This window comes from Tetrao urogallus, assembly GCF_951394365.1.
Source record: "Tetrao urogallus genome assembly, chromosome: 1".
Lineage (NCBI taxonomy): Eukaryota > Metazoa > Chordata > Aves > Galliformes > Phasianidae > Tetrao > Tetrao urogallus.
The window spans coordinates 21,605,985-21,621,437 of record NC_136813.1 but is presented as its reverse complement, the minus strand read 5'-3'; the positions used below and the strand labels follow the sequence as shown (position 1 = coordinate 21,621,437).

Genomic DNA, 15,453 nt, shown 5'->3' with positions numbered 1-15,453 from the left:
CCCTAGACCAAAAACACTGCGCAAAGCTCATCTGGTTAATCTCTACAGCTCTCTAATGATGTAAAGCACAGTGCTTTGTGGTCACAGAAGCTGGCCAAAAGCAGGCCTAAGATTGCATTTCAGAAGTAATGCTCCCATGTGAGGTCACATTTTTCTGAAGCTTTTGGACAAACAGGGGCCAGAATGAAAACAATGAGAAGGGTCACCTCAATTACTAATATATGAGGGCTGCTCTGAATGTAATGCCTTCTGTTTTATGATGTTGGCCCACGACATCAGAAGCAGATGTTGGTGATATGGCAGTTGCAGTTGAACCTTCTCACCAATATTCCATCACATTTTGATGCCATGTGACAGATGGCAGCAGAGGGACAGTCTGACCGAATGGCATCTGACATGGAAATGCATCTGAAGCAAAGGCTGAATTCCTCCATGAGGAGAAAATGGCACCCACTGACATTCACTGACACTTGCTGAATGTTTATGGAGACCGAACAGTGGATGTTAGCATGGATAAAGTTGGATTATGTGGGTAACATTTTCCAAGCAATAATGCTGTCACAGCAACTATAAACAGTGGTTACCTCCACTGGTGCAGATTTTTATGAGCATGGCATGCAGACTCTTGTTCATCAGTGGTGAAAATGCATAGCTAATGGTGGTGACTATCTTGTAAAACAGTATTTTGAAGCTGAGAATTTGCTCTATCAAATAGCATTACTGTACTTTTTTTGTATCTATTGTGGTTTCCATGGAAATAAACAGGAGGAATAACTTTTGGAGTGATTTATGTAAATTTCTTATGATCTTTTTAATGTCTCATATGAAGCCATGGTGAACTATGTTAAAAACAGCTCTTCCTTTGCCATTTGTGTGGCCAAACAAACCCAGCGGACACCTCTTTTGTACTGCTTTCTGGCACACAGGCTCAACACATTGTATCGCCCATCTGTCAGTACTTAGTAAAAGAGTATGAGAAGTTAATGGAAATTTGCTTAAGAACAAGAGAAAAAAGAAAAATTACAGATGGGAGGTGGGTACTCTCTTGACGTATCTGTACAAGAACTGCCTTTACATGAAACAGGGGAAATAACACTGCTACGCAGCGTATGATATTTGAAAAGAATATACTCACTGTTTCTGCATCTACAAAAAGAGTAGGACATTCTGAGCACGATGTTAGCATCTGAGAAGACCTCACAAACTTGGAGCCTATTCCTCGCAGGTTGTCTCCCAAGTAGCTGGCTGCATCACAGGTTAGGAAGCAGAATCTTTTCTGAATATTCTGTAAAGCAAAATATGCTTTATCATATTCTTTACTCAAGTTCTTTTATAAACAAAATTGTATGCTTATTTTTTTGAAGCGTGTGTGTCATACAATACTGTGTAACAGAGGTCACCTTCCTGCTCAGAACTCATTGTTTACTCATGGATATGAAACAACAATTATTATGCTGGAGAGAGTGCACAGCTGTGCGGCTGTGAAACTAGCTGCAGAGTCAGTAATCATCTACTGCTGAAATATTTTTTTGTAAACATGATTCAATCTATGTAAAGTCTTTTACCCACATGTAGTTTGTTTTCTTGTCAGTACAGGGTTAACAGAGTTGATCAGCACATTACTTTTTCTGTCCATTCCGGGCATTGTTTTGTTAGTATTCCATGTCAAGGGGTTAATCAGACAGTATAATGGACATCCTAATGCCAAACAGCAGCACGGAAAAGCAGAACAGAACTTTTGCTTTCCCCTGGGGGAAAAGGTTTCTTACTAAAAGTTTGCTGTTGTTTGGGAGGACTCCAAAAATACTGCATTGCATCCGGGAATTATTCTTCTCAAAAGATTTCTTTTCATTTTTTGTCATCTTGAGTCCTTAAACAGCCAGTCCTCCAGAACCATCAGAAGCATCCTAATGCTGACACTTCCTTTTCATCAGCTAATATATTAAGTGAGTAACAAAAATATTTAGTCTCACAGGACTTGTATTGATAAATACAGAACAGGTTTCATTGCTAATGTGTATTTCACTAAGGCCAACTGCTCAGCTAGTGAGAATAAGGCGAAAATGTTTTTTAAAATAAAAATATACAACATTTTTATATTTTACCCCGTATTACTGTAGGTACTTCTCTGAGGAATGTAAGTTAGGACATGCATTACTGTAAGCATTCCTCAGTGCAGAAAAGTGCTTCCCAAACACCTGTTTGTGTGACAGACACATATGGCCTTTAGTCCTCCTATTCAGGGTTCCAGATGCGAAGTGCCTAAAATCAAGCGAGCTCAGTTCAGAATTTATGGATAACAGACACCAGTGGATTGGGTGACTCTTTACAAAAATAAATAATAACCATCACATTATAGGTAGGGTATGCACCATAAGTTATTTCTAAAATAGTTAAAGAAAAAATTTCTCTACAGTGCAACTTAAGAACTTCTCTCTAAAGCATCTGAACCAGTCCCATTCACACTCAAGATTTGCTGTTTGTCTTACTGCATTTTTCTACCATCTTCAACACATCAACAACGCTCTACACACGTCACTTAGCACAGAGCTCAGATTCTCTGCTGCACTTGAGTCTGTGGTTGACACAAGGGGCATTCTATTAGGAGAAACAGTTGTTATGTTCTGTATTAATGTATTTACTGTCTTAGGTAGAAAAAATGGGTCCATAGGTAACCAGATATGTAAAACCATACTCAGAAGTTAATTATAAACAGCTCACTATCCAATTCAAAAGATAAATTGAGTAGGATTCCATTGGGATCTGTCTCAGGCACTACCCGAATCATCAATGAAAACACTGAATAATGGAACATGCAACACGCTTATTAAATGCAGAGATGGTTGAGCTGTGGGGTCTGCAAGCAATTTGGGAGCTAGGATTATAATTCACATTGATCTTGGCAGACTGGTAAAATAGTGCAGGGAAACAAAGGACAAGGTTGTACACAGAAACAACTACAGTGCACATTCACGATGAAGAGTAGACAGGAGGGCAAAGCTCTGTAGAAAGAGATCTGCCTATTAAATTGGTTTACAAGCAAAAAGTGAATTAGCTGTATCCTACAGTAAATCAATTATCAGAGAGACACAAGATTTTACACAGGAATAGCTTCTACAGAACATCTAATCCAATTCTAGTTATTGCTGGTCAGAACTTCAGCCAAAGTAAAGAATCTGCTCTTGCTTTTCAAGGAATACACAGACTTATTGAAGAAAGCCCACAGCAACACCTAGAAAATATGACTTATGGTGATGGTTGAAGTTAAGAACTGAAATTAAATAAGACAAGATTTGGATAGATGAAGTCATGACAATGGTCTTCAACTATAAGCAGGAACTACAAAGAAAATAATGTATCACAGCGGGCAGAGCAAGAAATCACGGATGTAAAACAGAGGAAGAGGAGTTTTCAAGGAATGGGAAGAATAATGAACAACACTGCCAAAAGATGATGTGAGGCTTCATCTTAGCAGACAAGTTAAGAACAGTTTATACAAAGAAGCTTAAAAAAACATTTGACCAAGGTTGTAGCCCCTAGCAAGACAAACTCCTCAGTTTTCTTCCAGCACTCTATGAATTACTTTAAACAATCCTACTTTATTTCACAAACATAACTTTCTCAAAACATTTCAGCCACGGCTTCATCAATAGCTGATAGTGTTAAGTAGACAACATATTCCTTTACTGCATTCCTTTTCATACAATCTTGAAAGCAACAATCAATCTATAGCTAAGAATGTAACAGACTTACTCAGTGAAGTTGTGAAGTATTAAAACTGCCAATGAAAGCATTTAGAAACTACACATATATATACTACTTCATTAATTATATTTATTTTGCAATTAAATGGACTATCAGTTCTACAACAAGTTATCTCAGATATGTCCCTTTGGGTACAGATTACAGTGACCGAAATCTTTTGAGCAGGGCCATACATACATTTTAATAAATAAAACTATCAGGAGTAATAATGACAACATCATCATATTGTCATCATAGGTATATGCTTGCATTTTGTCTTGTGTTTCATGTGAATGTGAGTAGTAAGAAAACATCCTCAGAATTTTTTCCTCTTAATCTGATTTTTTTTCTTCTTGGAATAGGATTTTTATTAACAAAAAGGCTCAACTGGGCAAACTACTTGCTGGCTCACAAATCTGCTTGTCTTGGAACTGCATGTTTTTCTGAAAGTCATTGGATTTGAAAGAAATCAAAGAGGCAGCTTAGAGCAGAGACCTGAAAGGATTATCCAGAGATCTCTGAGATACGACCAGTTTACAGAAAAAGTACTTCAGTAATTTTAGGAATTTTAAACAAGTTTAGTGTGCTGTGGGCAAACATCCAAGTTACCATCGACTTGATGAAGACCAAAATGTAGGTACTGTGGAAAACACACTTCCTTTGCTTCACCAAGTATTTAGCTGACAAAACACTCCAAACAAGGACTTTGCTTCACGGTTAAACATTTTGGCAGCACTCTGCATTGCAAGCCTTGCACATACTGGGCCTATTTCCGAAACTTCCTGGTGGTGAGGGTCAAAAATCTTTTAAGATCGTGGATGAGGAGCAAAGTTTAATGGCGCCAACACAATGTAATTCCAGACAAGTTGGGATCTTACAAAAAAAATCTGGGAAAATAGCCGCTACTTTTGTAAAGTAAAAATGTATCTGTTACCCCATTTAGAAAATCCTGGTATCTTGATACTCTCAGCACCTTACGTTTTTTTCATTTACTATTATCCATGTTCCACTGTGATTGAAAAATCTTTTAAGAGCAGTATTAAATCTTTCTTATCCGGTATCAACTGAAGAAAATCAGTAGGTTATCTTTTGAAAACAGGAGAAGCAGAACAAGTAATGCACTGTGTGTCAGTTTTTGGAGTTAAACAAGCACTTCAAAAGTAATGTTCAGGTTTTGCATTACATGCTATTATATATTGTTTTAATTTTCAGCAGTGCACAACAGCAATTCCTTTTAACCCCTTCAAGGAGGAGAAAAAGGACAGCTCTCAAAACACTTGAATAGGGCTACCAACCTCTAAGACTGATGTAAAGGAAAAAGCTGAAATACACATTATGAAGAACCACAGTTCTAATTTTCAAAGTTGACCCGTCATGCACTTAAGTCAGCACTGAGATTTTTTTCAAATAGTCATTTATCAGTGCTTAAATGAATGCTTATCTTTTTAGGTACCTCTACTTACAGTGGTGTAATCTTTAAAGGAGAGCACAGTGCACAGCTAAAAGGCATAAAATTATTTCCTCCAGAGGAAATAGGATGGAGAAGAGAGTCCTAAATTTTGATGCTTCTTTTTCGTAAGGACAGTTTCAATACATTAAAAGATCTCAAGATGGTATATTTATTAACAGAGTACCCACTGCTATAACAATTGCTAAAAACAATAGCAATAACAATATACTAAATACTCTGAGACCACATGGAATTTAATTCTGCATGAAATTACCTGGCTGTTGTGTACCCTGCTGCCTCATATAAAGCAGGACAAACCATGGAAAAAAGCTTAAGAACTAATTACATGCAAACTAGATTGTGGTTCCTTAGAACAGATCATAAATTTTACCCCTTTTTCTAATCTGTTTGCATGATGCTTGTCTTTGTAAATACACAATTTTAGAATGCAGATCTGTTCATAGTTTTTAGACTCATTTTCTGGAGTTCATGTTACATGACGGCAGCTAGGTATTTCTATGCAAATGATTAGCTACAGAATATTTAACATCGTTGACATTTACAGTGGGCACTGTCAAATCTCAACAGTTTAACATGGAAGATTAACAGTCCTTTGAGGTGAAAAGGCTATTTCTAGCAATTTGCAAAGCATGGAAGAAAATACCCTTTAGAGTAGGTCCACATTTTTTTAGTGTTATTTTCAAGCCTTCAAGTATGAGATTTTTATTTTTATATTATTTTTATGACTACAGAAGACAGCTCTACATGAAAATCTGGTATAATAATTGCACTTGAAAAACCTGAAAAACTATCCCTGTTAGTTCATTACTGTCAAAATCAGTAGCCATGCACAATCTACACGTTTTTCATTTGTCTCTTATTTTCTCACCTTAAACAGGGAAGAGAACACATGAAATGTATAAACTGCACAGGAACCATCAGAATCGCACATGAGCTGGTTGATGTGACTGCGCCAGGCTTCTTCTGCATCATCACATGCTGCTGGCTGAAATGCAGCAAGGATGGCAGAAAAAAATGGTGAGGGTGGAGGGGAGGCATTTCGATCAACATCTCCAAAACTAAAGGAGAAAAGAAAATAAACCATGATGAAAGCAGAAGCGCAAGGAGGTGGCAGATAAAACACACTGTAAGAGAGAGAGGTTAAATTCCATGAGCAATTACAGCATCTTTCTAAAAATACTCATGATCTTCCAAATTACTTTTGAAGATTGGAAAGACTTCAGCCACAATGAGGTAAAATCTCCAAACTGGATTCCCTATCTTCAGGCCATTCAAATCTGTATTACCTTACCTTGAGGAACCTATGTTGTTTTGTCATAGAATGGTTTGGAAAAGGAAGGCTGAAATTTCACAGGAGGATAGAACTTAGGAGGAAAACACTTATTCTGGGAAAACTTGCTTACGTTAATGTACAGCAAAAGCTTGGAAAAAAATATCTTTGTGTGTACAAACAGTACACACTCTGACATGTTTGGTTTAACTCCCCCACAAACAACACATTCTTAGCACGGAGCATCATTCTTGTTCTTCATGGTGAATTAAACAGGTTGACTCTTATTTTAAAAGAGTACTAAGCTACTTGCTCCTGTGTGTTAGCCTTTGTGATAGAGAAACACTCCTGCAGCTCCCAAGAACAGGAGCTGATTCTGAAACGTGGTACAGAGACAGAAGGCCTCTTTATGCCTTCCTACTGCTTTACTCTTCATAGATACTGACTGCTGTCTAACTCAGCATTCAAAATCTGAAGGACCTGCACATAGCATGGAAAAATCCTGATGCCTTCGTGCAGCATTTGCTGGGGTCCATCCATCATTTGGAGGATTTTTGACAATATCATAAATTCCTTATGATCCATAAGCAATCAAAAGGATGAATGCATGGATAATCTGTTGAACAGTTAACTCAGCAGTATTTCTGTTACCGCAAAACTTTAAAAAGTATTTTTCTCTTTTAATGAAATATATCATGTATAAAAGGACTAACTGCATAGGTGTATGCACAGTTTGTATCTTGTTTCTCCTATAAGGAAAATCTTTTTCTTTCTGTAGTTGTGTGATAATTATATTGATAATTTTATACTTACCTTTCCAGTACCCAAATGATTAAGTTAATTAACATCTTGATACCACTTTGTTGTACAGCTTAAGAGGATTTTTAGAAAATCCTCTTAGAAATAGCAGCATTTACAATTACCTGGCAAGAGCAAATTGTTCCAGCCTGTCAACTTTCTCTTCAGTCTCTGTCATATCCAGACTGAGGCTATCACTGCATTCAAATGCTCCGGGGAGTTCATTTGTAGATGCTGAAAGCTCATCCTCATGGACTGCTGTGTCTTGCTCTGCATGTATGGCTTCAACCTAGGGAAGTGAACGATGATGTCTTAGAAAACAGCAAACTAAGAAGTTAATAGCACTAAAACCTAGAAAGTACTTAATGAAAAATAAAACAGCATGTTAAATGGCACAGATGTAAAGCTCTATAAAATAAAATACGCGAATCGAGTCACACTTCTGTAATAAGACTGTATCTGCTTAACTTGCTGTCTTAGAATAATTTTGTTTTTAAAGGTATTTCTTCAACTGAATTGCAAGGAATTTCAGATTTCAATACACTTGGCAACATAGCAGGGATGCATTTTTTTCAGGAAGAACAATAGGGTTCCTGTTACTGTCAGGCTGTCCTTGTTAATTCTTACTTTATGGTGTCCGAGAGAGAATTGAAGACTCTCAAGATAGACTTAAAACAATCACTGTCCAGAGAACTGCATGCATGTTTAGAATTTAGGATTATTCTTAGCATGCCGTGTTTACTCAGTAACTGCCATAGAAGAGGAAGCCAAAGCATTTACAGGCCATTAAAAGGATTATGTTTCTATCACTCCTTTTTTTTCTGTCTGTTAGTACCTAAAGCTAATGGACACATCTAATCACCTCCCTTGATTTCTTTTTGAAAGCTTTTCAATTTCTCTTACATTTTTAGTCTGAACAAATTTTGTTTGAGTTTCAATCTTTTGCCTTTTGTCAACATCATCCACAACATCTCTGCACAGCAGTGGTGGTTCAGATGACTCCAGCAAGGAGGTCGTAAACTCTTTATCTTTTCTATTTGAGATGTCTCATAAAGGCACGTGCTCCTGCATAGATGCACATATGCATGTACATGTGTGTTGGGAGCAAAAAAGATAGTAATATTCCTGAGTTCAAGACAGATAAAATGAACTGCAGCACAAACTGTTTATGCTTTATCGAGAAGGAGTTAGCATTAACCACTTTCAAACATGTTTGGATGGGATAGAATAAGGGAGGAAGAAAGAGGAAGCAAACATTTCACACCCACTGGAGACTAATTCATTTTTCAAAAAGAAAAAGAAAAAAAGTGGACTCCAAAGATTCACGTAGGAATGGAATTCACACGTAGGATTGGAATACGCTTTAGAAATAGATGAGTTTCAGTAACTTGAAAAATATGTATAATCTGAATCTGTGCATGCTCATAGCACTATTTATCACTGACTTTTGATCTCTTACAAATAATATCTCAAATTATTGTAGTCACTATCTTTAGTAGAAAATAAGCTTAATTAATTTCTTCTCATTCATGGTAACTCCTGGAATTTGGAAATAACCATTTCAGAATGCTTGCTTATTCTGCCTGTTGCTCTCATTCGCTGCATGTATTTAAAAGCAGAAGCAATATTTTTGTATTTGATTATGATGCAACAAGGAAACCTTTGTGTACAGCTCTAAACAAGCATTTTCCTCTGCACTGCTGACATACCATCAGCACTCTGAAAATAAAAGCTCAGACAGAAAAAGAAGCATGAAGGGGTTCAGTTTTTATGTTACCAAATTAACCAAAAATTACCTAGGTGCAATTTAAATTTTTTAACTAAAAATTGGCTCACTTCTTCCTCAAAATAAACACCAAATTAGTTTTTCTGAGTAAAAATACAGAAGTATCTTTGAGGTGAAAAACACTGAGAAGGTGCAACATGTAAAGTTTATCAATTCATACATCCTTATAACATTGGTAAAGCCTTATTGCCTTGGGTTATGTACACTTTACCACCCCAACCTGTCTCAGGATGAGTTGAATTTGCTTGTCAATCTTGCAAGAAACTCTGCTGCAACTTTTCATCCTTTACTTTTTTACCTTTTCCAAAGCTTTTCACTTTTTGCTGAACACTGGTGCATGGCTATTATGGCATTAAATCAGTAACTACAACATCAGGATGCACATGATTAGTCACGGTCACCACCTGCAAACATATCCGTTCTGGCTGCAGCTTCCTGAACTGAAATTCTGCCAACTTCTGCTGCTCATAGTTGTTACATGATAACCTGTCCACCAGCAGCTGTTTTGACAAATGGTAATCAGTTTATCTGTTCCACAACCATTACCTTAAGAAGTTCCTCTCCTCCCTGACTCTTAACTGCATTTTCCTCCTCCAGTCCTTTCTTCCTCGTAGGGAAGTTTCTAGCACAAAGAATTTGTTCAATACTCAGCACAATTCCAACCTATGTCTTACTGTCTAGAATTCTACTTTCCGTAACTTCTCTTACACGCAGCATCAGCAGTACCACATCAATTATTTGTGCGGCTGCATGTAAAAGAGATCAAAGGAAAGAACAGGAATGAAAGCTGATGATTACACAAGTCAACCATCCTCCTCCTCTGCCGCACTCTCTTACACTGCTTTCTTGCAGAAGACATTCCAACTGAAACACTGAAGAGAAAGCTTTAGTGGTAAGGTGAAAGTGTTATAAAGCCACAATAAAACCCCTGTGGATTACATTTCTGTAAAGACAGTGTTCACCTGAGCTCCCATAAACAGAAGTATTATCAAATAGAAAATGAAAGAAACCACACTCGTTATCATTTACCAACCTTACATTATGTTTGTCTTCTGATTCAAGTGTCTGAAATAAACTGTGCTGAACATGGCTCTTTTATCCTTGCAAATCCTGCTGCCTCCCTCCCTCCAAGATGGTTTAATATTGTGGTCACGAATTTAAAATTTCTGAGTGTCTGCCAAAAGGCAAGAACTGAATCCAGTGCACACAGCCGTACAATAGGTTCCCACACACAAAAAAATCCCAGTAAATACAAGCATACACCCACCCCATGAGCTAGATTTAAATCGGCATGAAGAACAAAAGAGCATTCCCTTAGAGCTGTGACTTGTAAACACTCCATGAATTCATCTTCTAATGAGTTAGTAGCATCTCAGTGTATATATAGTGCAATATCCCCAAGAAACAATAAGTATAATCTTTTAATAAAGAAACTGTAAACAAAACAGAAAGGTTACGAATGTGCCCAACGTTATATATATACTACATGATGCCATTACATACAGGAAGTCAGAATGTACTTGCTTTCACAGATCAAACTCTTCATGAAATTATATGTAAAATAAACTTGAAAAAATGACACATGAAATCCATTGTAGCTGGAAAAGAAAGTAAAAATTTATCAACCTTGGATCCTTCAGGCACTTGGAGATTATTCATATCAGGCAAAGACACGTCAAAGCTAGATGTTCCCATATTAAAATGATGAGGGTCTGCTGAGGTTGTGTCACATGACGTAGAAAGTGAGTCAATGTGGTTTGTATCCTCGGATGGGGAAAGATTTATAATCTGTTCCAAAAACAACAAAAGGACAAAATAATTGAGTACACAGCTACCCCATCACTTAGCTTTTATGAATGTGCAAATTAGACGTTATATCAAATGGCGCTGATGGAGGCTCTTTGTACATGCAGACATATTACAAACTTTTCATATATATATTGGAAAATCATATAAACATCTTAGAATTGAACAATGAAAACTGGACACAATTTACAAAACTGGAGTCTTCTCCTATTTCTGTAAGTATTAAATACATCAGGAAGATCTACTACTGGCCATTAATGAAAAATAGACGTATACTAATTTGTGGAAAAAAGGGTGTCTAATCAGAAGTGAATCTTCCTACGTTTTGGACTGTAAGTCTTGCATACATATGCAAATAAGGAAGAAGCAAGTAGTGAGTGTCATCTCCCAGTGTCAAATGATTAAGACTGCACCTGAATGAGAGGAAACTAGAAGCCCAGCCTATTTACAAACACAACCCTACCTACTGTTAAATTTCAAGTTAGCAACTTACTAGGTCTGAGTTCTCCAAGATCTGGCTGGTGGTCAGGTCCTCCTCCTCTGATGACTCCTCGGAGTCCTCATGGTTCATTTTGTTCAGGCTGGGCGTGCTCCCAGAAAGCTGGCTCTCCTCCAGCAGCTGCATGTCACACTTGTCCAGGCTGTCCAGAGACCGCCTCCGTACTCCCCAGTTGAAGTTGTCCATGCTCTCTCCCTGAAATTGGATACAGGGTCAGCTTCCTTCATTTGAAACTCATTGTATAAAAAAATTAATAATTAGCTCAAAGTTAGGTCGATAAATGTTTTTATGTAGAAATATAATACACATTTGATATAAATATTACTTTGTTAAGCCACAATGTAACAGGAGCATTTAAAATATTTTCCAGTGCTTCACCTGCAGGTAAGAGCAGAAGCATGGAAATGAAAGTTAAATGAAGAGTGATTCTTTTCAGTATTAGATATTTTTCATGCATTTGCCAAATTAAGAATTTGATTTGTAAGTCCACATATACACACACCTCAATACCGTAGAGCAATGACAGGCAAAAGAAAAGTTCTGAAGCAATTTTAAGGGGTTTTTCCAATGATGTTTAAATGTATAAAGAGCACAGGGCATAGCAATGTTTCAACAGTGAAACATATGCTAAAGATTTTTCATCCTTCTGTACATACGTAACCACAGTGATGAGTTAAGGTAGGTTTGAATATACTGCTCCTACAGCATGCAAAATATAACAGCTAAAGCAGCAAACATTTTAAACTTTTTTACCATGCTAGGCTCATATGGCTTATTTCACTTGAACTTATTTGAACTACTTGAAACTACACTTCAAAAGTATAGCATTCACGAACATTTCTTGATAATATCAGTTTTTTGCAAAAGGATACAGTCAAATGGACCAAACATTCTGTATAAACTTTTAATTTCAATCCCCCGTACATTTATATAAACTGAGTGCATTAATCAAATTGCATAACCACTTATTAGGATGGTCAACTGGTACAAAGGTCACTTAATTTCTTTTATGTACAAAAATGACAAATAGTTTGCTACCATTTTTCTGATTACTTCTTGTATTTCACCAAAACCAGACCAAGTCTGGCCATGTTCCTGTCCAGCAATGCGGGTGCATCTGCAGCTGTTCCTGCCATGGACCACATGAGCTTTGGAAACAACAGAAGGTTTCTACAAGAAGTATCCAGCAACAGGTTTGGGTTTCTCTAGGTGAAAACCCTCAACGTCACATCACACAGGAAGGGAATTTACAAAGAAAGGAAACATTCATTAAAGTTGAGGGCTGACTTCTTCAAACAGGATTTTTAAAGTACCAACGCTCTTAAACAAACGCACCAACTGCTGAAAATTCAAGTTGGCAGTGATCTTTTAAATGTGAGCCTGCTGAATTTTAAAAAAATACAGTTCTGCCTAAAAATCATAAGCATTAGCAAATCACTGATTATAGAAGGACTATATCCTATCCTCATGAAGACTGAAACCATGTACAATCAGAAAAAATACAGTCTGAGTTCAGAGAGGTACTTCAGCAGATATCTGATTTTAAACACTTGAGTAATCCATATTCAGGGCTCAGACATTTCCTGAAATGGGTGCCCCGAGCTGTGCAATGTGCAATTAATTCTACAGTGACCTCACTTCCTTAACAATCAACTGACAGCCTGCACAAATAGATCTTACTTTGCATCACTGTCCTTTAATGCAAGGAGCTTTGGAAAACGACTGGAAATAGGAAAAGCTCAGTTGTAGTTTACACTCTGCTTGCTTTTCATGAACAAGTATTAGGAAAAAAGAGAAATACAATTTTGGGGAAAAAAAAAGAATCCAAAAATGCAAAAACTGCAATCTACAAGAGCATGCTGTACTAAAGAATGCACTACATTGAAGAGCAAATGATAAATAATTTGCTATGAAGCCTGACACATTTATTAGAAGAACCCTGTGTTTTCATCCAGAGACACAGCAATTTTATGCAGGAAGGGCATAAAAACCAAGATGTAAAAAATTAGATCTCTAACTCATAGAAATTGCTGTGCAGTTCCCAAGTACTTATTTTAACAAATTCTTTGGCAACTCATCCTCCTCTGGATGGACACAAGCAGCAATGGGACATGCTGCATGAGTTAATAATCTAATAAGTAACAAAGCAAAATCTATGAGCAAGCAAAGATGACCATTATTACAACTGGATCCTCAATGTTGAGGACAGCTATCAATGAACTTTTCAGCCCACGTCTGTGGGCCTATTTCCTGTCCTGTTTTAGTTCTGCAATGTGTTTAAAAAGGAAGACAACACAAAGAAAAGAAGGGCATGCTATTAGAAGTGGGGAGTGAATCAAAAGGAAGAGAAAAGGATAAGAGCTGAAATAACCCATAGCTTTGGTGTTAGCATAACCTTGCTACAGGGACACCTAGAATCATACTGATTTATACAAGAGGTCAGCATGTGTACTGAGATGGACTAGGCTTTATGGTCTGAAGCAGCGCTTATTTCACAGCAAACAAGCAGGAGGGAAGATGTATTTGAGAGGATGCTCATTTTAATCTACAGCTTGAGTGAAGACATCTCCTATCTGACAAAGCCACCAGGAAAAGAGTCACTTACGGATGTGTTTCACTGGCAGTGAGCAGCTATCACATCCAACGTTCCGCAATCATTGCCCTCGAGTACAGGAGCAAACTGGCCGTGGCAGCCACTTTAAGCAATACCACAACCCAGGGGAAGGGGAGGCACAGAAAGGGGAGACACTGAAAAGTTAATAGCCCAGGGTAGAGGAGAGAAGTGTTATCTCCTTCCTAAAGCCAGTAAGAATCATAGAAAACTTATTTCCTAAGTTTTTACCATATGTAATGGCAGAGTTAATGGACTGACACAAATACTGAAGGATGTAGGCAAAAGTACTGTGTGGAAGAGTATGGCAGCACTTCCATATCACTGTATCTTCCAATGCACAGAGATTTTGAGACAAAGATATTTCTGGGGGTTGTTTTTGAATATTGTAACTGATATTCAAGATACAAGAAACATAGATGCAAAATAATTTTTTGTCAAATCCCTTCTATAATTCATCCAAATTCTGTGTCATTGCAGCCCCCTCTATATATGAAACTGCACTGCAGCTCACAAAGACTGATGCACCTTTTCAGTTTTCTTCAGAGATTCCAGAAAAGGCAGGAGTATGCAGCTGAATTAAGGTGTATGAACTAACTGGTTTATTCTCACTGACTATAATCTACACTTTCTGAAAAGGTCTCAAGTATCAGCTTTCATGAGATGGTAACAGGAGCCAACATACTGCAACTGAAAGGCTGGGAATTCTTTTGTTTGCACATAATACTTATACATTATACTTATCAATAGAAATGCTGATACTAGAATTAAGAAAGTTTAAAATTTGTCAAGAACACTGAAAATGTTAAAATCAGACTTAAAATGAAGAAGAATGTAATTTAAAACTAACTTTGTGAAAGAAAATACAAAATAATTCTAACACAAGACAAAACTGAAGCACCTGTCAGAAGGGCAGGCACTCATCTGCCCACCCACCCAAACACACAGGAGGGGGAGGGCAACAGCACAACTATGAGATTATCTTATAATACAAATTTGCAAGAAGGCATAAACATACACCAGCACGTCTGAGTTCAAGGAGCGTTCTTACCTGAAGTTCCTGGGTAGCAGATATAACAGATAGAAAAACAAATAGAAAGAATCTGTGTAAAATTACTGCATTAAAGACATCATAGACAAACATTTGCCTACAGTTTTAACTAATGTAATTAAAAAAAAATATTTCAACTCTTCAGACCTATTTTTAAAGTCTGAAAATATTCATTAACTGCTTTCACATCTTTATTAAGTTTCAAAAAAGTTTTGTGATCGGGGGGGATAAAAGCATCACTGACCTGTTCAAATTGTAATTGTAAATTCAGACCTCATTTCCTTTGAGTCATTACAGATACAGATTCTACCGGGTCTCAAATTGGCTGAAGGAGCAATTTCAGTAAAACATTGGTAAATCAGATTGGATCTAGACCTTGGAATACAATCCATGGCAATTTCCAAATTGCCTTTTGTA

General features: G+C 37.1%; 1 protein-coding gene across 2 annotated transcripts in view; it reads right to left on the bottom strand.

Annotated features, from left to right (window-relative positions):
- The window catches only part of FRY (FRY microtubule binding protein), a gene marked incomplete at both ends in the record, with an annotated part of 159,987 nt that overhangs the window by 13,628 nt on the left and 130,906 nt on the right, over positions 1-15,453 (bottom strand). For both annotated transcript variants that reach the window (XM_079549123.1, XM_079549124.1), the window contains 5 exons: positions 1,136-1,285; positions 6,084-6,273; positions 7,409-7,572; positions 10,696-10,857; positions 11,369-11,569. In XM_079549123.1, the coding sequence (XP_079405249.1) occupies positions 1,136-1,285; positions 6,084-6,273; positions 7,409-7,572; positions 10,696-10,857; positions 11,369-11,569 (867 nt within the window). The remainder of the gene's footprint in view (positions 1-1,135; positions 1,286-6,083; positions 6,274-7,408; positions 7,573-10,695; positions 10,858-11,368; positions 11,570-15,453) is intronic.